Source organism: Corylus avellana, chromosome 2 (assembly GCF_965113065.1).
Source record: "Corylus avellana chromosome 2, dhCorAvel1.hap1.2, whole genome shotgun sequence".
NCBI classification, from domain to species: Eukaryota; Viridiplantae; Streptophyta; class Magnoliopsida; order Fagales; family Betulaceae; genus Corylus; species Corylus avellana.
This window is the reverse complement of record NC_142491.1, coordinates 10,502,168-10,527,845: the sequence shown is the minus strand read 5'-3', so window position 1 is coordinate 10,527,845 and position 25,678 is coordinate 10,502,168. Positions and strand designations below refer to the sequence as shown.

At 32.2% G+C, this 25,678-nt stretch overlaps 1 protein-coding gene across 13 annotated transcripts; it reads left to right on the top strand.

Moving 5' to 3' along the window:
• Positions 1-302: 302 nt before the first annotated feature.
• On the top strand, positions 303-7,375 carry LOC132164880 (Plastid-lipid associated protein PAP / fibrillin family protein). Of its 13 annotated transcripts, none has more exons than XR_009438457.2 (5): positions 303-804; positions 1,483-1,548; positions 5,913-6,033; positions 6,178-6,248; positions 7,085-7,375. XR_009438457.2 is itself a non-coding variant. In XM_059575423.2 (4 exons), exons 1-3 carry the CDS (start codon positions 344-346, stop codon positions 6,010-6,012), a joined length of 627 nt encoding a protein of 208 aa, XP_059431406.2. In that variant the 5' UTR covers positions 303-343; the 3' UTR covers positions 6,013-6,033; positions 7,082-7,375. The 13 variants fall into 13 exon arrangements, 5 of the variants coding, with proteins under 5 accessions (XP_059431406.2, XP_059431370.2, XP_059431383.2 ...); XR_009438452.2 differs by having other exon boundaries at positions 7,082-7,375; XR_009438453.2 differs by having other exon boundaries at positions 6,178-6,274; positions 7,082-7,375.
• Positions 7,376-25,678: the final 18,303 nt, after the last annotated feature.

Sequence of the window (25,678 nt, the reverse complement as noted above, 5' to 3'; positions counted from 1 at the left end):
TTTTAATTTATTGGTGATTTTAAAAGTCACATCACAATTGATGAGACACCACAAAAAATATTGAAAGAACACCTAGTATTTCCTAATTAAAAATATAAAATGATTTATGTTAATTATAATCGACATATTTAATTAAACGAGTTATAAACTTTAATCATTGTGATATGATAATTAATTTTGTATTGAGTTGATATTTATACGTAAGTCGCGTAAAAAATTGTCCCGCTACTTCCGGGGTGGGGGCCACCTTTTTAGTTTGAACCGCCAATTTGTCAGCTCGCAAAAGCACCCATCGGCCCGTATCTTCTCATTTCCTTCGCACCAGATATCCACATATACAGCTATGGCCACATGCCTCCTCATTCCCACCACCTACGCTCCAAAATGCCATCAATCTCCCACCCCGAAAATCACCTGCTCGTCCCTCACGGCCCAGTCCCAGGCCGCCAAGAGCCACCTCCTCAGCCTCATCTCGGACCAGGACCGAGGCATCAAGACCCAGAAAGACCCTGCGAGACGCGATTCGATCGTCGAAGCCATCGACGCCATGGCCGTTCTCGGCCGTGATACAGTCACCACTGGCGCGTCCCTCTCGGCCACGTGGCGGCTGCTCTGGACCACGGAGAAGGAGCAGCTCTTCATCGTCGAGAATGCACGGTTGTTTGGTACTCAGGCCGGTGACGTCTTGCAGGTGATCGACGTCGAGAAAATGACTCTAAACAATGTGATCACTTTCCCTCCCGACGGGGTTTTCTTTGTTCGCTCCGGTATCGAAATCGCTTCGCCGCAGAGAGTGAATTTTAGGTACTAAATGTTTTTGACACAATTGCTTGGCTGTTAATTTATCTTGGTATTAAACTAGCTGATTCTGAGTTCGAACACTGTATTAAACAAATCGATAAATAATTAAATCATTTATTTAAATAATAAAGTATTTTTCAACTTTTATTTAGCTGCAATATATTAGGGTAATGGTTAAGTAATTAAATGATTAAATTGCATTTTCCTATCAGTTTAATATTTTAGAACAACAGTTTGACTGTTAATTTAACATGGTGTTGTTACAGTAGCTGGTTCTGAGTCCATTTATAAAATAATATATGAGTAAATGTTATTTGAAACACAAGTGTTTCGAATTTGATTTAAAAGCAGAAACTCTACTAAAACTGATCTTCATTGTGTGCCAATTTAGCCTTATCATTGGAATTGGAAGTGGGAGATTGGGCTCCAATCTCAATCCTACAGGTTGTTTGTTTAGATAATGTTACTTTTATGTATAATGAGTTCGGTATTGGGTTTGAATTTTGTGGATGTTAAAATCACAAAACAGGTTTACCTTTAATGGAGCAATAGTTTTGAAATCTTTGTAATGGATTTCCAGTTCAGATTTAAGTATGTGCAAAGAAAATACAGCGTAATAACATTTACTTCTTTTAATAAAGAGATTTGATGACTTTATCTCTAAAATGATGCTTGTGTCAGATTTACAAGCGCGGTTCTAAGGGGGAAAAACTGGGAGATCCCACTACCGCCGTTCGGGCAAGGTTGGTGAGTGCTCAATTTCTGATCTTGATAGGTGATTGCTAATGGTAAACTTGGTGATGTTTAGAGTTCTTCATTTATAGTCTCAGAGGTGTCCCTACACAACTGGATAGTTGCTTTTGTTTTGCTATAAAGAAAAATAGAAAAGGGGTGGTTTATTGATAATTTCATGGAGAACTTCATAAAAAACCTTAAGTTACTTATCAACAAAGAAGGAACTATTAGGGTTCATATAGCAAAACAGAAAAAAATAAAAAGGAAATCGAATTTTGATGATCATAGCCATCCAAACAAAAAAGATACTGATGATGTCATCTTTGTGATCTTTATTGAAGCTCCCAAGTCTTCATCATAGCTTCATTGTTAACCTCCATGACCTTAGGTTAGATGCAGATTGTGTTTTGTACTCATATGATAACTTTGTTCCTGTGTATTATCATATTACGTTTCTCTTATATGCCCGTCCCTTCAATATGACATTTTAAATTTGGAACTCTAGATAGGCTTTTATATCCCATCAAGCCATGATAGTTGGTGTCCTTAGAGGTTCATCCCTATCTTTTTTGGATTTAACATGAAAATCCTATTTTAAAAGCAATTTCATATCGTATGATTTTCATAGAATAATCTGGTTAGAAAGCAATTTGGAAAAGCTTTAGTTTGCCTGGAATAAGTTGGGTAGCCCTCTTCAATTATCTGTATTTGTGGTTCTCTTTCCTAGGTCTCGGACTGTAGAATAGAGTTCTTCTGGATAAAAGGTTGAAGTTCTCTTTTCCAATTGGACTGTGAATTGTGATTACAAATAGTTTGATGTATCCATCTAGTATTCTTACAGGGCTGTTTTTTTCCCCTCTTCTAGACTGTGTCAGAGTAAATACTAAATACTGAGAAAATGTAAGCTGCTTCTGCCTTCTGTTGTGCGTTTTCGATTCATACCCGTCTGCAAAATGGTTTTGTGAAAGCAAAGGAAGTTCTTGGGAAGCTTCTTGTCTTTCTAATAGCAGTCTTGGTTTTTTTTTTTTTTTTGGTGCTCCTGACAATCACTTCACTTTGCACACTTTCACTACGCTTGAAGTACCTCCTCCAGTTTTTCTGAATGTTGTACATCTTTTGAAGTTTGTGTTGCCTTTTGTTTTCTACATTTTTCTCTTTCTCTTATCATATAAGTCATCTTTTTGTTGCCTTTTCTGGCCTCAGTTTCTCTCAGCAGATTGTTTATTCCTTTAAAGATATATAGAAGCTGCAATGCCATGCTTTTTTCCCCCTCTGATTTTAGGCCCTTTGTCTTCTTGTTTTCCTAGTTCTTCCCCCCCCCCCCCCACCCCCCCGCCTTGGGCTTAAGATTGTTCATTTGAGAGAGAAGTCTGATTTAGCTCTTGAAATTTTATTGGCTCAAGACTCTTTTTTGAAACTTTGCCTGATTTGCTTTACCATGGCTGGAAAAGCAGTCTATAATTTCAATAGAATATGACATAGCAACATTAGGCAGAGTTCATTCCTGAAAACTTTGAATGATTGAATGTCTGCTTTAGGTCTTGTTCATTCCACGTCTTTTCTAGAATTTATTGGTCTTTTAAACCTTGGATTGTAAAAGTTTTAGGAGTTGCTCTAGTATGGATCCCGTGTACTGGAGCATTATCCTCTTTTCAATAAAATGAATATTTACTTATTTAAAAAAAGTACAAAACATCATTTCATGTTAGTAGGCAACACCTGCAGCTTTTTCCATATATAGATGATCTGGTTCAAGGTCCCTTTTTCTTCTGTTTTTTTTTTTTTCCCTCCTTTTTGGTTGTTCCCATTTCTCATCCTGCCGAGCTTTTTGGCCCAACTCATTTCCATGCGCCTTTGTTTATAACATGTTTAAGTTTTGGCGTTGTGTTATATGAATGACATATCCTGTGATGTCTTATAGTTCTCCCTCAACCAATGTTCTTTTTAGTTTTCACTTGCCAAAGTAAAAAGCTCTTTCTAGTTTTCCTTTGCACTCGTCTCTTTTCATTGTATGCACATATTAAATTCAAATTTGATGGTCACTCTTAGATGAGAATGTTTGGGGTTTTAGATTTTTTTTTTTTCTTATTTTTTTATGTGCATATGTAGTAAACTTGTATAACTTTAAATTTGAATCTAAGGTTCCTTCATACAGCAGCTGATTTGAGATCTATTCTCTTCTAAGATCTTAATGTTCTGTAGTCTTTCTTGATGATTTCTTATTCTTGTTATTGTTTATTATGCTCTCTCTCTCTCTCTCTCTCTCTCTCTCTCTATATATATATATATATATATATATATATATATATATATATATATATATATATATATCTGGTCTTATATATTGTCATATGGCAGGATGTCATAGGGGACTGCTTTGTTCTTCTGTTTTGTTTGCTTTTCATATTGTTGTGGAATCAAGGGCATATTATTTCTATAGGTTTGAGTCCGTGTACCTTGATGACGAGCTTCGAGTTGTGAAGGATATCAGGGGAGACTATTTGGTTGTTGACCGTGCTCCTTATGATTGGAAAGAATGAAGGGCAAAAGTTATGGTTTATGTTGTTGTTACCAATGTGGGAGCAAAATGTGAGTTCACTTATTTTAGAGCCAATTGTTTAAATGAGTAACCTGAACAGGTCTTGCTTGATGTGTTAATGCTACTTGTTTCTGTATGAATCCAGATAATCTAATTGCATGACTTTGATTGGCTCCATCTTCGTTGCTGACAGGGAAAATGTTGTGTTTCATGGAAGATTACATTCTTTCCTTAATTATATGCAAAAAAAAAAAAAACTGGCTGAAATGTTTCTTTAATTATTGGGACCTTAAAATAAAACTTTTTTTTTTTCGTGCGTGTGTAGTTTAAGAGAAATTTTACGCATCCCAAATTTGTTTTCCAAAATTTAATCCCCAAATGATGTGTCACCATCTCATGAGTTGGTGACACACTTCCCAAAATAATAAATCTCATGAGATGTACACACATCATTTGGGAACCAACTTTTGGGAAACAAATTTGGAATGTGTAGCACTCCTCATAGTTTAAACCCCTTTTTCTCTCATTCTATTCTACTTGAACCCAGTAAATGATAGTCACTCCATTATATCCTGCATTAAAGGTGGTCTGACATTCCTGCTTTGAAGAGGTAAAGTGGTGTGATCCCGGGGGTTGGGTTAATCACATAGGACATATATTCAAATGTAAGTGAATTTAAGAAATCATGAAGTGCGGTCGTCTGGAAGATGGGCTCTTTGCCTTATGTGGTGCCTATGGAGGGAAAGAAATGATAGGAACTTCGATAATCTTGAGAGGACCTTAGAGGAGCTCAAGTCCTATTTCTTTTTTTTTCCCTCTTTACTTGAACAGTTGCTTATTTAACTCCTCTAGTTATTAGCTTTTTAGATTTCCTTGCTCTATTTTCTCTTTCGTCTTAGGCGTTCTCTTGTATATTTTCTGTGTACTAAGGTTACGCCCCTCTGCGTTTTTGATATATACAACATTATTTATAAAAAAAAAAAGAAACAAGACTGAGCTCTATGCCCTGAAATGTTTGACCACTCTTCACCCCCTGAGGCTCAACATTAAGCAGAACTGGAGAACTCCCCAAACTCTGCAGTTGTTTGCCTTTCAATTGGACATCCTGGAAAGAGGAGATGCAGGTTTCTACCTCCTGGTCCTGCTTAACTTAAAACTCCCATCAACAGTAATCTTCTTACCTTTAATAATGTGAAATGTTGATTTCTCAATATTTAAAATGTCGATTCCTCAACATTAAGCAGAGTTACAGTTCTGCCTACTGCCTAGGGATTGAAATTTGCCTCTGTTATCGTTGTTGGTGCTCTTTTACAGTCTTCTAATTGTTGCTTACAGTTTTCATGTAGACTTGGTATATTTTTTCCTCTTACCAAAATAAAAAAGAAGTTAATATTCTTCCTGTGGCAAAGTTTTGGTCCAATATTTTTGGTTTTGCCGGACACGTTATTGTTTGTGCTTTGAAGTATTTCTCCTATTATTTCTCTTTGTTTCTTTGTTATTCTGTGTCTTTCCCGCCCTCCCCCCTAATCAACTTGAACAAGTTGGTTTTGAAGGTGTGGTTTTACATCATGTGAAATTACTAGTTGACCTGCCCAATTAATATCTCACAGCCATTTTTGCTAGATATTAAACTGTCTCAACTCTTGGATCAACTAAATACCATATTTTATTTAGTAGTAAATAGCTGGTGTTTCAGTTCATATTAGTATTTATCTGAGTGAGTTAATCAACAGCATATTACCAGTTTCCCACCTTCTAAACACACACCCTTAACTATGAAAAATAATTGAAACACCCTTAACTATGAAAAATAATTGAAACTCCTTAACTTCTGCAGGTTTGAATCTATATACCTCGATGATGACATTAGAGTAGCAAAGGATATCCGTGGAGACTATTTAGTTGTTGATCATGCTCCTTATAGTTGGAAAGAGTGAGGACGGAAGTGCAATGTCTTGGTATTTTAAAATTCTTGCGCAGCAACTTTTGGTTACTCCAGTACTATTGCCTTCCCATTTATCGGACAAGTTTGTTTCATGTCCAGATTTCTTTCTTGCTTTCAGACTATATTCTCTAAATCCTCATTTCTGCCTTACTGTCAGGGTCTCTTTCAGAGGGAACTTCTGACTCATGGAAATCTGCTCCATCCACATGATGGCTTGCATCACCATAGGTCATCAGATTCTTGCCTTTCTAGCCGTATGAAATCAGGCTGAAGTAAATATATTGTTATGATCCTGGTTTTTTTTTTTGGATCTAAGGTTGTATTTGCTAATAGGTCTGAGTCATGCTCCTAATTCAAATTGAAGGCTGTTTTCTTATAAACAGGCTGCCCATGCACAGCTCATTTGTAATTTTACTAATATATATGACCTATAGTGATGCATATCTCATCTAATCAGAGCATAAGATGAGCATAACTCTCTCCCTCTCTCTCTCTCTCTCCGTACACACACACACATTTACACATGCATAAATACATACAGATACACAAATGTTTATATTAATATTTATATTATGGATTAGTTTCAACTTACACGTAGTGCAACTCTTCATAATGTTACACTCCTTAGTAACTTTTCATAGGATCAACATTTTCCCGAATCCACCATAGAATTCAAGCAGCAGCCAAAAAAGAACAAGAAAAAGAAGATGGCCTAACAGTAAAAATATTTCATGGTGTAAGGGAGAAAAAAAGTGAGGAGAGAGATGATTCTCTCCTTTTTTGCTTAATTTTTGTCCCAAACAAAAACCTCAAATAAAGGACACTTAAATACCAGTTGATGTGAGGGATGAAATTGAGGGAGGGAGAGAGGGGATTCTTTGTAAAAGTTAGTATTAAATATGATATTTACAATAATGAAACCTTTTATGTGTTGAGATTTTGCTGTAGTTTGATTTGTGGAAAAGGGTTATACTCTTTTTATCATTGTTGTTATGACTTATGATTGTATGGCTTTATTGAATTTGGTTTTGAATAACATTTTTTTAACATCCCAACAACAGCAGGAGCAAAGCATGATGTAAGCAGAGGTTTGAGAGGGATATGGGATTAAGACAGTGATTAAAATGAAGAGCAGGCTATATGATTAGGCACTAAGCCAATGGCTTGAGACATGGCATGTTGGCTGGGATTTGCTATTCTCATTTATGATCTTCTGCTTGTCGTTTAGCTTATTTTGTTTGGTTTCTTAGGTTGGAGGCTCGACTTTCTGCACATATTTATTACCACTTGTATATTTATCTGGAAATTTCCTGTTAAAATCACCCTTTGACTGATTAAATTAATACCCTTATTCCTGTCTAGCATTTCAGGAATGAATACTTGATATACCAATGTTGGTGGGGATATAACAATTTTTACTACAAAACTCTAAACAAGTTGACATGACAGTTTGCATGATATTTATCATGCCGTCACTAAAATGTGAATTGCTCCATGGCATTTGAGAAGCATTTGCTATGTCAATCACTAAAATGTAAACTATCATGGACAGTTTATGTGACATTCATATACAAAAAACATGAATTGTCATGTGAGTTTGTAAGAAGTCGTAGTAAAAACTATAAGAGTAATGCTACTCACGCTCACGCTCTCACTCTTGCACTTCTATTCTTACACTCGCATGACTTTTAAAATTGTTATTGGGTTTGTAATGAATAAATATTGAATTCTGATATAATTGTGATTTTAAAAAGCCATGTAAGAGAATGTGAGAGTAAAAACATAGGAGTAGGAGTGTGTATTTTTTCTCAAGCTTCAATGCTACAAGCATTTTCCTTGGTATAAACCCTAAATGCAGTATTGAAACTGAAAATAACCATGTGATAACGATGCTCATGCATCTCGGGTACTAAATTTGTCACTTTTTATCTCATAAAAATGTTTACTATCATTTGTAATATTGTATGTCATATATTAATTTTACAATATTGACGTGGCAATTTTAACTAATCTTTAAATATTTCGAATAAAGATTAATCCAAAGGTTAAGATTGCCATGTCTGAATTATAATTATAGAATACAAATATAATTTTTAGAATCACTCTTGATAACAATATGCTATACCATGTAGTCTTCCTCTATACATAAGATTTACAACAATCAATGGTAATTTTGATCCATTTGGGCTACAAGATGGGCCCAACTGTTTAATTTCACTTCGGCCAGACCGGTTTAGGGTTTAGGGTTTAGGGTTTGTACATGATCCTTTTTAAAATCCTATTATCTTTGATTAAAATGGTTTATACTAGGTGATTTAACGTTTATAAAATCTTGATATATTTTTTTTCTTAATTGATGTATCCTATATATTAAGTTGTATGCTAAAATTGTAATCTGAGCAATTTAATCGAAAATCATAATAGCTTTTTAAGAATTCTGTCACAAAATTATCCTCATTAAATCTGCAAGATCTTAGATCAAGTTGAGATTGTAAAGAATTCTTGCACTTAAGAAATATGGTAAATTTACTCCTCAAAATATTATTAAAAAAAATAAAAAATGCAAAAAAATAAAAAGAAAGAACAAACCTTTTTTTTTTTTTTTTTTTTTTAATTTTCTAAACTGAATAAAAGAAATTCCTTCAATTTATTTTATTAAACTAACATTTATATCACATACTTTTAAGTACAAATAGTAAAAAAAAATAAAAATTACTAACCCAAGAAAGCTTTATTAAAAAAGAAAAGCATGTGTTGGGGGAGGAGTGGTTGACGTTTTGAACCAATCCTACCCTTTTTTTATTTTATTATTTTATTATTTTATTATTATTATTTTAAGGATATAATTGAGTTTTCACACTTCTCCTAATATAAAATTGGTGAAAAATAAAACAGAAGTCTCTGGCTGAAAAAAAAAAAAAAAAAAAAAAAAAAAAAAAAAAAAAAAAACCTGCGAAGCTGATTACAAAATATTAAAAGAATCAAAGGGAGAGTGAATTGATGTCGGCCCAAAACTCATGATAGTGATTTTATTAATTAACCCAAAAGGATATTGTACGTGAAATCTAGTGAGCCCCACCCCCCCACCCATCGTGTGGTTGACATGTAATGGGGTGGTGGGACCCAAAGATGATCATGATGAAATTGCATGGAAATTAAAACCATAGTTTAGGTCAATTCTGGACCCCACAATCAGACTACTTTTATCACATCTGTACGCTTCATGGTCCCACTCCCACCATTTGTCCCCTAAAGAAGGCGGTGGTGCTGCCGTACGGAATAAAAACCCCTAGGCAAAAAGCCTGAGCTGGTTGGGCCTCCTCATTGATGAGCAAGGAAGAAAAAAAGAAAAAGAAAAGGGGGAGAGTTGGGAGCTTGTGGATGAGGCCTAAAGGTAGGCTGGTGCTACGTGGATGTGGGCCCTTAATGGGCCACATGGCTCCCTGGGATCCTCTGTGGGACCCTCTTTGTTTCTATGCCTCACAAAAAAGTTGGGCCCCCAATCATAGAGGTTGCATTTTCAACCTGGCAATGATGCAGATCCACCCCCTGGTTTTCACTTTCCTGCTGGGAAGCCACGTAAATGTCCAATCAACCTCAACTCTAATACAAAAGGAAAAACATAAATATATATATTATTTCTTTTTTCTAGGCAAAAAAAAAAAACCCCAATTTCAATTGAAATTATACGAAATGTGTTTCATGACATGACAAAAAAATACGTGTCTAATCTCAACGGTCCAATTTTAATTCGAACTCAACTCTCAAAGCGGGTATAAAAGAGGTACGGTCAATCTTGTATTCAATGAGGTGTTGGCTAGGAAAGACCTAGACCATAGAGGTCTATAGGCTAGAAAGATCAATCACATAATTGTCAGACCACTGACGTGGTGGTGTGATACTCTTATTTTACAGGGTTGATGTGGCAATGTTCATTTGAACAGTGTCACATCAGTTTAATAAGATAAATGTGTAGTATTTAGCATTAATTAGTAATTAGGTCTAATATGTAATGGAGTATAACAATGCTAAAAAACACATTTTTATCTCACAATTATTCTATAAAGTTGACGTAATAGTCATAACCAATCCTTTTTTTTTTTAACAGAAACTAATCTAAAGGTTGGTTAGGGCTACTAGATTAGCATTGTGGGATGGTTGTAAAATAAAAATATGGTTTATTGCATTACTAATAACATTTTTATCCCATAATGCTAACGAGACGGTCCTAATACACCCTAAATTTTTATTTTTTTATTTTTTAACAAAAAACTAATTTAATGGTTTGTTGGGATGGTCACATCAACGTTGTAGGTGTGAAATAATTAAACATGTGATTTATAGCATTAGTCATAAAATTATAATGAAATGAGTAATTATTATTTTTCCTAATCCAAGCTGGAAACACCTATTAATTAATTAGGGCTTTCTTTTTTGTTTTTTTTTTCTTGCACTATAAAGGTTTTCCACGCAAGTTGGCCACTTTCTATGACTTTTTTGGCTAGCATTTGATTTATTGAGAGTCATGAACAAGTACTTTTGGAGAGAACGACTTGAAAGGAAGCAATATATTTAATTGTCATTTTCTTTGAAGAGAAGACTTGCTAAAACAAAGTCTAGTCGTAATTAACTTTTCTTTTTTTCTGATTAGTTTTCAACTTCAAAATAATAAAATCAAAAGTAAAATAAATTTAATCGGAGGAAAAGGAAAGAGGATGAAGATGCATAGATCATATATGCACTCTTCGATTTGGTTTACATGATTAACAAATTAGTGAAGGAAAAAGAAACCAATAAATTTCACAAGTGATTAAAGGTGACACATATGAAGATAATATAGAGAATACGATAGTAGCTAGAGAATTTGACAAGGTGAATCTTTTGATTTATTAATTATAGATATCTACTTTTTAATCTTATTAGTGGTGGTGTCTTTTCACTTTGATGTGTGTTTTTGTGTGTCTACGTCTATATAATTCATTGGAGTAATGTTCCGCACCCGATCGGCTAAGTCCATAATCATAAAAACTAAAATGGGAAATGAATGAAAGAGATAAGATTCGAATTTATAATCTTTGTTTCAACATCATATTAAAACATCATTTATCTTAAAAGTTTAAACCGATAAGCAGCAACAAGTGACAATTACACAAACAATTGTGAAATTGCAAGAAAAATTTATCTAGTATTAGTTTTCATGTATTCATATTTGATCAATTTCCTACCACTTGTATATATTTTCATACTATTTTATTTCGTTTCGGGTCTGTTGTTGGGGAGTCCACCCTTCTTTCAGTTTTAGAATCATTTACTCTCTCTTCCTCTTGTAACCATTTTCCTTATTCAATTAAAAGAAAAAAAGAAAAAAAAGAGAGAAAGTGATGTAAACTTATCAAGTATGAGCTTTGCATGTTCTACAATTCTATTTTAAGCACCATATTTAGAGTAATGATATCTTTATAACTCTTTTACAATCTGCGGTCACGTATTGGCATGCGACTAAAACTGTATTAGAAACTAATGCCCATTTTTTTTCTTCTTTTTTTTTTTTAATATGTTCACACAAAAAGGAGACAAAGGAAAATGAGAATTTGAATTAATAAATTTCATTTCATGAGGCGTGATCTTCGGCCGAAAACTAACATATTTAAGACATTTGAAAAACAATTAACGCATGTTGGAAGAAAAAAAAGTAAACTTGAGCAACCGTGTGATGGCAGGCTGGAGTTCCATCAAGGGATCTCAAAGAAGTCAAGTAATTTGTGCCAATGAATATGACAAGGCGGCACCATAGAGTATGATTGTCAAATATATAATTGTAGCATTTACCATTCATCACATCAAAAGAATGTGACACTTTTATTTCACCCAAATGGTTCATGACGTATTTGTGGGGGAAGGGGCATGGGTTGTTGGGGGATGTGGAGGTCCTCCATCCGTGTAAAATAAAGGGAAAAATATACTTTATCTTTTTCAATTATTAGTGTAAAAAAGGTCGATTAGTTAGTGTTGAGCGTTAAAATTGAATTTTTATATATTTTAATTGATATATAGAGTGACCCGTTTGACAATAAATGAGAGTTTAGGGTACACATATATCTGTTTTTGAAGTTAGGTGACGTAAATGAAAAGGCGATAATAATTTGGAAGGTCGAAGTATATTTTCCCCTAAAAGGAATAATGCAACCGTGGTATGCCATGATTTAAGTGAAAAAGCTGCTAATAATTGTTAAATCACTATTTGTTCTAAAAGTTTAAGCTAATCAGAAGAGGTAAATTTAATTATTTAATTAATATTTTAATACCCACTCTCATGTGTGGACTCAAACTCCCTTTTAATAGTAGAATATTTAATTTCAATATAAAGTGAATTGACGGAATAAGTATTCAAACTTATCACTTATCCCAAAAATTTTAGCCGATAGAAATAAGTAAATTTAATTATTTAATTTATACTTAATGCTTTAATAATAATTAATTATTGTTGAGCCGACCGACCATGCACAGGTAATGGGGTAAGTATAAAATGATTAACACTCAATTTAAAAAATAAAGTCATAATATAATATAATTAGACTCAAAACTATTGAATTCATGGTGTTTAAATAAAAATTATCATGGGATTAGACACTTGTGGTCAGTATTAAGCACAATTTAGATACATGTTACTGTAATTAATTAAACATTTTGTATAAATTTTAAAGTAAAGTAATTTTGGTGGGAGGACAAAAAGATGAGATTAGCATTTGAGATATTTTAATCCAACTTGATGAAACGTAGGAGAGAGAATCTGTGTAGGCTGCAGCCTCCCTCAATGCTATCAATTGCCGAAAGTCCAATCTGGGACACTTAAAAGTCTCAATTACAACTTATTTTATTTTCTTTTTTTGTTATTTTTTTATTCATTCGTATCATATTCCATTTGATGAATGTTTTAAAGACTTTTTTAAATAAAACATTCTCTTTTTTTTTTTAAATAAAAAAAAAAAGATTTGTTATTAGGGTAAATATATTATAAGTTCATGAGTCAACCCGTCAAAACTAAAAAGTCCTTAGGTTTTTTTTTTTGAATTTTTTATTCTCTGGATTAATCGAAATGTCAATAAAATTTCTACCGTTAGATTTTTGTAACGCACGTTAGTCCCAATCAAAACGCACAATTTTGACACGTCAGCATAATAATTTTTTATTAATTTAATTTTAAAATTTTTTTAAAAAAAAATTAAAGGAGTAGCCAGCAGTGGGGCTGCCACTCCCCAACTCCTATGGGGTGGCCGCAAGCCACCACAGGGGTGGGCAAGAGGTGGTCCACAATTTTTTAAATTAAATTAATAAAATTATTATACTGGCGTGGCAAAATGATGCATTTTGATTAGAACTAACGGGTGTTACAAAAATTTAATGATATAGGTTTTATTGGGATTTCGATTAACACATGGAGTAAAAAAAAAAAAAAAAAAAAAAAAAAAACCTAATTTTTTTTTAGTTTTGGCTAGTTGACTCAGAGACTTATAATATATTACTCTTGTTATTCAAATTAATAAATAAAGTGTTAAAGAGTTGATGTCCTACTAACATTAGATATTAAGATTTGAGGAATGTTACGATTTTTGTTGTGTTCTTTTAGTGTCCTCTTGGTCCTATATATATATAATATTCACATATAACCATGAAAACACCAAGAAAAACCGTCATAGCATTTCTCTTAGGATTTGAATAATTTCATTTGGTACAAGTTAAAGTCCTTGAATAATGCTTGCCTTTTGTTATAATTGGTGCTCAAAATTTTTATTTCCATTGAAGAGTTAAACTCTTCCTTTAGTTGGGATTTTTAATTTCAAGTTTTAAATAAAATCTTTATTCAACCAAAAAGATGTTTGTTGACACTCACAAATGATATAAATCCTTTCCTCTTTTACCTTGAAAACCAATTATTTATTATACACTAGGGATTTATGTACTTAAATATGTGGTGCACCTTGTATATATATTTGGCATGTTCACATAAGAGGATAGAAATGAGGATGATGATTCAAATTAGTGACTTTCACTTCATGAGATGTGGTTTGAGCTACCCCTTGAAAGCCCACCTTATATTTATAAGGCTCGATAGAATTCATAGACCATTATTTCTAAGGGGAATTCACTTGCAAAATTTCTTGTGAAATAAATGCTAAACATTCAATTGTTTTACAATTTTTAATACTAGCGTGTGTGGTTGATGTTAAACACCACTTATCCCACAAGCTTAAACTGATAGGAAGATGTAAGTTTAATCATTACTTTAACACTCTTCCTCATGTGTGTACTTAAACTCCATTTAATAGGTGATACCCAATACATAAAATATTTAATTTAAATGGAAGGTAAATTGACGGAGTCAAGGTTTGATCCCAGAGCTTTAACAATTGAAAACTGTTAAATGCTTATAACATTTAGCTCCAATTATATATTAACATGTCGTGTTCATGTGTCGGAACCTACTAATTTTATGTTAGATTCGTATCGGGCTTACAGGTCTTGTAAAAAACTGTCATAGCTATTAAATGTCGCATACTAAATCTAAGTCGTATCAAAACATGTATATAAAACTATATAAATCAATTTATTAATTTTATGTTAAGTCAATATCAATTTATTAATTTTCGTCTCTAAGAGATAGCTCAATCGATTGGAGACCATGCGTTATGAAGTGGAGGTTACTAGTTCGAATCCCCTTTTTTTTTCTTGTGTGAACATGTAAAAAAAAAAAAATCAATTCGAGAGTCCAGTTTAAAATTGTTAGAAGTAAAGGTAAGGACGTGGTCTCCCATAATCTGAAATTTTAGTCAGATGTTTGCTGGCCCCAATGATCCATGGTACTAGGGGTCAGGAAAAGAATGAGAGTTTTGTGGTGGGAAATGTCTTTCTTTTGGGAAACATTTGCGTGTGGTTAACGTACGCAAAAGATTGCCGTTTCCTTTGGATTTGTACAAAACATTATATAAACCTTTTCCAACCCACTCGCCCTCCCTCACTTTAAGGTTTGTGCTCACCAATGTCTTTATGGCTTTGTTGGCTAACCCCAAAATTTTCACCTAGCTCTCTTGTCATCTTTTTTGTCCCTAGGCCCTAGCACAAACACTCCTGTTTTTAAGCTATAAATTTTGTATTTTTACTTTCTTTGGCCCACCAAAGGATTAACATTTATAGTTTAGTAGGATGAATAACTGGTCGGTTATTAATCCTTAATAATCATCAATTAGGGTCGGTAACTTTTAACACGATCTGCAAACTTGTCACGAACACAACATAAAATTAAAAGGTTAGAGTTGAAGAGTTTGACCCATTCAATTAAATAGGTCAAGTTAGGGTTCACTTATATAGTCTTATATCTATGCTTCGACATGACTTGAACCTGACACGTAACATAATGACTGACAATTTTTTATATGACCCGCGAACCTAACACAAACCCAGTACAGAATTAGAAGGTTATGATTGATAGTTTGACTTGTTTAATTAAATGGATTGGATTAGGATTGACTTATATATTCTTATACATATGTATTGACACACGAACACGAATTCCTACCCTTAGTTATCACTAACCATGCAATCGCTTTGATAGGCGGTTGACAAAAATTGCTAACCGCCTAGGGTAGTTGCCGTTATCGATTTTAGGAGGTAGGCAAAGATAGTTAATAATGGCTACTCGCCTACCCTTATATGTTATATATAGTCTTATAAAATATATTATTGAGTCTTATATAATATATTATTGTAGAAAAAAAAAAAGAAAAAAAGTAGACAATTCACACTAACTTTGTTGTAGATGTGAGATTGAGGAGTGTCAACTTTAACCATCTACAAAATAATACACGTTGCATTTAGGGATAGGGATCACAATTGCAAATGAAAAATGGAAGAATTAGTTGTAATTTTATTTTTTTTTATTTTTTTTAAAAAAAATATATGAGGATTAAGAATACAAAAATATTATGAATGGAATGTTTATGACAATAACAACATCATTTATTTTTTCCAAATGAAATGATAATCAATTATTATTCAATTGGTCACATATATTTACACATAGTATATACCCAGCAATTTCATACTTGTACAACAAGTATATAAAAAATTAAAGAATTTTGTGACATCTTCTGTCTCATCAGTAGACTATTAACATTTCACACATCATTATTATATTATACATTGTCCCCCATTAGAAAATTCTTTTTGGCTCCATTGTTGATTATTCCCCACCAATTATCAATTTTAATAACATAAAGTTGGATTCATGTGACAGTAGTTCCCATTGGAGGAAGCTAGGCAATCTCTATTTTGTCACAATTGATATGGATAGGTTATACTTTTTAACAAAAACTTGCACTAGTTTCTTAATTCATACATAAAACTAGGTTGCTAATAAAATAATAAAGTAATAAAGATTCGGATTTATGTTGATGTGTTCTTGAGTCATTGAGTCATGACAACTACAATTTATAAAACGTTTTTGGGAATCAGAACAAATTTGAGATGTGGACATATCAATGGATCCTTGTAGCTTTCTCAAGCTTTCTCTCTTTCTTAGCCCCCATCCCTCTCCTTCTTTTGCTAGCTTTAAGCCTTTTTCCCTTTATTATTGTTTTTTCTTTCTTTCTTTCTCCTTTCAATTGCCCAACCTAATGTCTTTGTAAGATTTTTTTAGATGGAAACTTTGTTGACATGACTTAGAAGATTATGATGAATCCATAAGATAGAGGTTGATAATAAAAAAATTCAAAATTTAAAGTTCAAACCTAACTTATTTTATCTAACTAAATCCTAGAGAATCAAATCATATCTACCCAATCTCCAGTACCTGGAGATATAATGCATTGGTGATTGGTGGTAGGATGAGAAAAGTTAGATCCGAGAACCTCGGTCGATGATCGGTTGGAGACTGTTCGATTGGGACTACTCAAAATAGAAAGGAAAAGACCCTTTGAGGAAAAATGAGGATCGGAGGACCAATAGGACTTAGGTAACCCTTAGGGTTTTAGATAAGCTTAAGAGGTCTCATATTATGCTATAATGAAATGCAAAAAGAATGTGGAAGCATACCATCAATGTATTTTCAGGAGTTAAGCAAAAAGTTCTGCCACCTCATTTGGGTATATAAGGGTAGCTAAACCACCTTTAAATGGTCAATAGGTGGTTCGACCATCCCCTTTGGCTATATCTGAGGGTGACTAAACCACCTCAAGGGTCATTAGGAGTAGTTCACCCATCCCCAAATAGCAAAATTATATATATATATATATATATATATATATATATATGAGTGGGGGCGAAAAAAAAAAAAGGTGAGAAAAAACTTGTCATAAGAACATGCAAGTACATACTATCAATTGCAAACCCATGCATTAGAAATATTTCTATTCCAGTGTTTTCTAAGCATAATTTTCCTAACTTTTAGTAATTAACTAAACACAAACACTCATCAACCTTTAATTAGTAAAATTTTGGGAAAAATACATTTTATCCCCCCTAAATTGTCATCAATTTGGCATTTTTACTTCAAATGTTTAAAAAATGAGATTTAAACCTCACAAACTATCAAACGCCGACACTTTACATAATAAGTTCAAGTTTTCCATTTTTTTGGACATAAATTACATCACTTGTGTCTCATGTGACATTTTAGACCTGAAACTCTCCAAAATGCCTCCGGAGTGGGGGTAAGGTATACTTCCTCCTAAACTTTGTGAGGTGCTAATACAACTAAGTTTTTACACTTCAAAATGACCAAATGTGAGTGACTGATTTGGCCAAGGGGTGGTTGAAAGAGAATGACCGAAACCACCCTCATCACTCAACTACGTACCCTCTTTGGTTAGTGGAGTTGCTCAATCAACCTCTCTAAGCAGTCTAGGCCAAGTGGCTGAATCACCCCATAACCATTAGGTCTGAGAGGTCTAGGCCAGGTGGCCGAATCACCCCATAACGATTAGGTTCGTACTTACTAGTAGCTGTATTTTTGCTGCCTCATTGTCCTTGTGTGAGGGGCCATTTTGAGCGCGGTATGAAAAAACAAAAAAAAAAAAATTACATTTTCTTTATTTTTCTTTTTTTTGAAGCAATCATAACTCCAATCCTTTAAGACAGATATAGAAACTTCGCTGAATGTTTCATGAATTTCTTTTTGTTGATATCATTGGCAAGATTAATGATAACACCATAATGAATTTCAGATCTTACAATATGCGTTTGAATGATTACCGTTGCAATGACGGAGTAACTAATATAAATCATTAGGGAAGTTACATCTTAAAGGAATGAAGTAATGATAACGGAGTTAATTAGTTAGCAATTAATCCTGGCCAAAGACAATCATTTACGTACACTTTAGACGTCGTTAATCATCAAACCCAGTTCAATTCCCAGCCCCACAAAGCAAATGGTAGCTTCTTGTTTTTCTTTTCTTTTCTTTTTATTATTTTTATTATTTTTTTTATGATTAAGCAAATGGTAGCTTTGCCAACCCATGCCATCTCCAAAGCTGCTATCACTATGAGGAATCAGCGCCAGTACTATTATCCCACATGGTTTTAATTCACCGTCCATATGCATGAAATGTTGCTGTCAATCTCCATGTATAAGAAGAAAAAAAAAAAAAATTAAAAAGAGAAGAAAATGCCACTTCATGCATCTGAATTTAGTTCGTTGTGCCGACACACTTAAAAATAAAAAATAATAATAAAAAAAAAACAAAAATTAAAAAAAAAAAAACAAAAAAAAAAGAAAAGAAAAAAGTGTCATCATCTTAAAATTAATCAGCTAAAATATTTTCTATTTGTTTATTATCTCCATTTCTTCTTGAGCTGAAAATCATCCATCTCATACATAATCATAAGAGGAATGCTACTGTTCTTCCTTGTATTCTCTTAGTGTTCTTCTGGTCCTATATAAATATTATTTTCTGTTTTTCTTCTGAGGGACTGGTGTGGTAAGTTTTTGTTTTTGTTTTGTTTTTTTTTTTTTTTTTTAAGAAAACAATATCCAGTTAGGATAAAAAAAAACACTAGGCTTCGTTTGGTTCGCAGATTGTCTAGTCCATTGGAAAAGGATTAGCTACCACTGGGATTAGTTACCACTGGGAATAGATTAGTTAGTCCTATTCCTTTATTTGGTTGTAACGCTGGAATAGACTACCTAATCCTATTCCTTCGTTTGGTACAGTGCAATATGTTGGTAAATGGAATTGTATTGTGATCTTATTTCCTAAAATACCCTTATAATATAAATACAATTTATATTATTAAGGACTTTCATTCTTTTTTTCTTTTTTTTTTTGAAACATAAACAATTTTACTATAATTTTTTTTTTTTAGTTATGTCATGTATATATAATTTTATATATATATACACGCTTGAACAGGTATGAATAACCTGTGTTCAAGTGTGTGTGTATATATATCAGTGTGATTTTTAATTCAGTTATATATATATATATACACTGAGAAAGTATAGAGAAAAAGAGATGGAGAAACAGAATAATAAAAAAAAAAAAAAAAAACCATAAACATAATCAAAGAGAAACGATACAGAGAATCAAAAGAAATAAAAAAACAGAAGAAAAATAAAAAAAATCAGAAACGTTTTGGGTATATATATATATACACACACGCTTGAACATGTATGAATAACCTGTGTTCAAGCGTGTGTGTATATACGCTTGAACACAGGTTGTACGCTTGAACATATATATATATATATATATATATATATATATATATATAACTTAATTAAAAATCAAACTGAGAAAGTATAGAGAAAGAGAGATGGAGAAACAGAATAAAAAATAAAAAATAAAAATTTATTTTTTATTTTTTTAAAAAAGCCTAAACAGAATCAAAGAGAAACGATATAGAGAATCAAAAGAAAAAGAAAAAGGAAAAAAAAAAAAGAAAAAAAAAAAGAGAAATGTTACAGAGAAAAAAAAATCTAAGAAATAGAGAGAGAATGAAATAACCAAGAAACAAAGAAGAGAAATCGAAGAGAAGAAAGGGGGAGAGAGATCGTTGCTCTTTGAGAGATGGAGATCGTTTTGCAGAGTCTCCTTGAGAGATGTGGGTGCTAGAAGGGTGGGGTTTTTGTGGGCAATTTACACGATAATTTTAATCCCACAGGAAAGGATTAGCTAAGCCACTCGTTTTTGAGTGGCTTAGCTAACCCCGTGTATATAGGATTAGTAATCCCATGGGAATAGCTATTCCTGGGAATAGAGTGTTACCAAACAAAGGACTAGCTATACCTAGTGTTAGCTAGTCCAATCCAAGGGTCTAATCCGCGAACCAAACGGGGCCTAAGAGAATACCAGGAAAAACAGTAGCATTTCTCTAATATAATCATAATGATAACAAATTAATACAAAATCTAGAAGTAGATTTGAGATTGAAATCTTAACTGCTCTCAAATTCAAGTCCTACATTAGATTATGGGGTGAAGAATATATAAGAGGTATATATCTTTGTAACTCCTAAGAGCGAAGGAGAATTTTGTTAAATCATTAGTTGTCCCAAAAAATTCAAAACATAAGTTGATAAGAAAGAATAAACATTTCAATTATTTAACTGAAATTGGCCGGCATGAAAGATATGCGAACTTTGAATTCATGACGTTTACTCTAATATTTAATTGTAGATTAAATCTTCTATAGTTTTTTAATAGTACAAACCATGTACATTTGATTATGAAATCAATGAGAAACAAAAGCTGGTTTGGTATCATAAGTTAAACCAACTTCTGAGAGAGAGAGGGAGAGAGAGAGGGGAGATGCAGAACTTACCTGATTCAGTTAGGTGAATCTCACATTTTAGACTGTCCCCAATAGCTAAGCTCTGCCTGTTTGAGACTGCGATTTCAATAAGTGCGATTTTAAAAATTGCGTTTTTAAAAATTGCATTTTTGAAATCGCTACTTTTTAAAATCGCACAAGTGTTTGATAAAACAAGTTAAAAAGTTTTTTTATTTTTTTATTTTTATTTTTTTTATTTTTTATCAATTGAGTGTTTGGATAACATTAGCATATAATTGCGGTTTCATGGCCAAATAGGTAAATATTGCGCCGGATATTATTTTGAGCGAAATCATGATTTTGGTTTAAATTCATACTTTTTCAAATAAGCACCCCCTAATCAGCTTATAGAAATCGCAGATTTTTTCACGATTTTAAAATTTGCGTTTTTAAAATCGCAATTCCAAATACTCTAAAATTGCGATTTAGTTTAAAAACACAGATTATTTCTTTATAAACGCACTCCCAAACGGACCCTTAGACTACCCGAATTTCTTTTGTAGGGAATCCTCATCCTAAAAATGCTCCCACTAGATTGATTACTTCTAATAGAGGGATTGACAATCTTCTAGAGTTACTTTCACAAATAATTAATCTTGAGAGCAAATATCTTCAAGACAAACCATAAATACTCATAAAGCAGCCATCAAGTCTGAACTGCAAAATATGCCATTTGTATGGTGGAAACCAAAACGTACCATTTAGAAGATTAACATGAAGCCACATGGACATCATTCTGGCAAAGCTCATTGCTTTGTTCCTTGATATGGTGCTACATCATTCTTTCTATTTATGACACACAAAGACAAATTTCATCTGTATTTTTTCTTTTTTAAGGATTACTAATTTTTTATACAACCCACGAACTCGACATGAATTTAATATAAAATTAGTGAAGAAAAATTGAAAAAAAATAGGAAGACAAAAAATTTCATTATTCTGAGATTTTGGTAAGGTTATAAATATAGTCAACTACTTTAATCGCTAGCCTTTGGCTATTAGGCCCCCACACAGGCTACTCTAAGTCTCTAATTGACAGAAAATACAAAACTTATTAAATTGTTAGGCCATTTAGGTACTAATTTATTGTTTTGGACCTTTTGGTGTAGCATGTAATTAAGTGAAAGCAAATGCTAGATCTTATTCATGATGTTGATTTTTTTTTTCTATGGACAACATGATGTTGATTGTGTCACATTATGATGATTAATTGTTAATGCAATAGTTTTGTTATTTTTCCTTCCCCCCTCCCCCCTCCTTTTTTTGTTTTTTTTTTTTGGCAAAACAAATCCAAGATTAATCTGTTCCTTGTACAATTGTTTGTTGAAAAAAAATTTCCATATACTTATTTTAGTTTTAACTCTTATTATTCTTAAAGAAGAAAATTCAACCAAGTTATCGTAAAAAAATCTTCCAAGGTCTTGTTATAAACCAATAATCTTATTGCAAATCCAATATCAACTCTTTGTGCAAATATTTGCATATACTAGGTTGTTTATTGCATTTGCATATGCATATACTTTATTTATTTTTTTCTAATGCACGGTGTCTTGGGGATCTAATCGGGGCGAAACGACGGATACCCTGGTTATCAAATATATATATTTGAGAATTATCTTTCTATATTTATGCCAATAACATACCTAAATCTTTTTTCTCTTTTTTTATTGCCCTTTGGGGCACATTATAACCATTATTTTAGATAAAGGGTCTATCGATCAGATTGAGATTTTAGTAAGGACATTACAACAAATATGATAATATACAATGGTAAAATGTAATTTACTCAAACTCAAATTATGACAATGCAAAGTAGAGACAAAATTAGGATCTTCTTATCTATGGAGTTGATATAAATTGATTTCTTTTGGATCAAGTATAGATATAGGGGACCAAATCTTGAATTTTTTTTATTTTAAAATAATTAAAATAACTTTTTATTAGAGTTGACTCGCATTGTTTCTCTAACGTGTCTATTAAAATAATCCCCCCCACCACTTTTACTAATCACTTCAGTACAATCATCAACCTTTATTTAAGCCACTTCAAAAAAAAAAAAAAAAAAAAATCTACCTTTTAAGCCGTGGTTTTGACAAAGAAAACAAATCTAAACAATTCTTATAAAATTACAATTTATTTCCAAAAGAACAAATAGGAAGGAAGATATTGCTTTGAGTGGAGGACCAAGAAGATCGCCCTTTTTACCCATATAAACTCTTCAAACATTAAAAAAAAAAAAAAAAAAAAAAAAAAAAGGAAGAGAGGTCTGGTCCCATTCCCATATGGTGCTTATCAGCTTGACCGTTCGATGCAGCATCAATTTTCAATCTCACGGTGCAGAAAATCTCCCCATGGTAAGATGAACTCTTAATTGATGATTGTGCAAATCTAATGACTCTCTCAATCCCATCAATTTTGTGTTTATGGTTGAAGGAATATAGTCTATTTTATATCGGGGGTAGTAATTCGTGTTCGTGTGTTGAGTTTGAATCATAGCGAAGTATGAGTAGAAAATTATAATCCGATTTATTTAATTAAACAGGCCAAACCCTTCAATCTTAACCCTCTAATTTGTGTTTGGTTAGCTAGTCGTGTCAAAAATTGTTAGTCCTATTATCACGTGTCAGGTTTAGCCGTTTAGGTCGTGTCGATGTATAAATACAAGGCTATAGGTTAACTTTAATCCGATTCATTTAATTAAACAGATTAAACTCTTCTACCCTAACACGCTAATTTCGTGTTGGGTTCGTAAGTTGTATCAAAAATTAACAGCTATCATTTTACGGTTATAATTTTGTTTTATTACATTCAACCGTGTGTATGATGTCACATCATTTAAAATTTTAAATGATATGATAATATATATATAGTACCATTCGATAGCATTACATAATTTTTTTTAAACTCATAATAATAATATTTTAAAAATTAACCTATTATTTATTTATTATTAACTATGATATAATAAATTTTAATTTTTTTTTTTAAAAATGTAATAGATGCGGAGATGATTAAAAATGAATCGTTCAATTAAAAAAATAATAATGGTTAACCTTTTGATAATTTTACTATAAAATTATTCTAAAGAATTTAGAAGATAGTAATGAAAATTATAAACGGTGGAGATCAATCGATCATTGAAGTGTTGCATATACATGAGAGGTGAGAAGCACTGTATCCCCTTGTGGTCGTAATCGTAGTGTTGTAGACTTTTTTGTCCAAAGCCTACCGAGAGAATACAACTGTACTTGTGGTTGTTAACATTCCTCGATTATCGATTGGAAGTGAATTAATGACACCTGTGTCCCCGCCCATATGACGACAACAACAGGTACGAAGTTGACCGTTTGTTTCCTTTTCAAGACTTTTTCACTTTACCTTTTAACCTTTTTATAAATCTCTACAACTGCCAAGCCCACTCTCTCTAAGCCATGCGTGTCCTTTACTCTCCCTAACTCTAATGCAAAGCTATTTATAGGATTAATTCTAGGTACTTATTTTTCGTCTCACTCCTATATCACTTGGTCACTTGGTGGGTATGGCAGTGTCCATTAGTTTTTTTTTTTTAATTGTTTTTAATAAAGACGAATTTAAAAGTTAATGAGTACTGTCATATCAGTCCAGTCAATGGCATGAGAGTAAGATATGAGACGAGTATGTAGCATTACTCCTATTTATAGATAGAAATGCTAGAAAATATATTTTTATTTTATAATATTGATGTGATAGTTCAAATTAATTTTTTTATTATTTTTTTTAAAAAAAAATTATTGATCAAAAAATTAGTTGGGACTGTTACGTTAACATTGTAGAATAAAAATATAGTTTCTAACATTATTAATTTATAAAACCTTACGAGTTTTGAGGTTCAAATAGTTAAAATAAGTGAGATTGATGTTCTTGATACTATAGTTTTTATTATAATTTTTTTTTTTATAGATTGATGTGACAATTTATAATTGATAAAATGATTAAGAGTGTGTAATCGACAAATTAATCACTAACTAATTAAATTTACAAGCCAATTTTTTTTGTTTAATCATTTTATTACTTATATACTATATTACATTAGTTTATAAGAGAATTTGTAGTAAAAACTGTGATACCCTACCAATATATTGGTATGGTCTAGAATTCTCAGAATGTTTGTAGTATTTAGTACTGAATATAGATAAAATCTTTACCACTTAATTTGAAAACATTGGTTGAGACTTAAAGAAACCTAATAGTGTAGGAATTGTAAGAAATGCTGATCCCACTAAAAATTAGTGCGTAAAATAGGCCTACAAATCTAGAACCCAAAACCTAATAACCATATAATTTATTAATAATTCTTTAATCTCCTTTATGGAGGTGAATCATTTTAGAGTTTTTTTTTTTTTTTTCTTCTTCTTCTTCTTTTAATTATCAAATTCTAAAAGCCTTTCTGGTCAACTTATGAGTAGGAATTTATTGCAACCCTTTATGTCATATTTTACATCTTATTTTTTTGAGAAGTAATTTTAGAAGGCCTACTTGTGTTCTGTTTGTATCCTACTAAGAATGATGTGACTATTAAAATCATCATTTCATCAAAATTTAATAATGATCAATCACAAGTTTAATGGTGATTTTAATAGTCACATCATTCTTAGTAGGATACAAGTACGCCACTTAGAATTACTCTAAAATTTGACTGTCACTTTATTAAAACATGGACAAAATTGTTTTTTTTTTTTTTTTTTTAATGATGTACATAATGTCACATCGGTATAAATAGTAACACGTGCAACCACAATATATCTACCATTAAATTTAATAAAATTGAAAGTGAAATTAATAAAATTTAAGGTGA

Bases quoted from the DNA above. Each gene is read 5' to 3' on its own strand.
- LOC132164880 (XM_059575423.2), top strand. From the start codon at position 344: ATGGCCACATGCCTCCTCATTCCCACCACCTACGCTCCAAAATGCCAT. The intron at 805-1,482 runs GTACTAAATGTT...TGCTTGTGTCAG, and splicing joins CCGCAGAGAGTGAATTTTAG to ATTTACAAGCGCGGTTCTAA. The intron at 1,549-5,912 runs GTGAGTGCTCAA...TAACTTCTGCAG, and splicing joins CCGCCGTTCGGGCAAGGTTG to GTTTGAATCTATATACCTCG.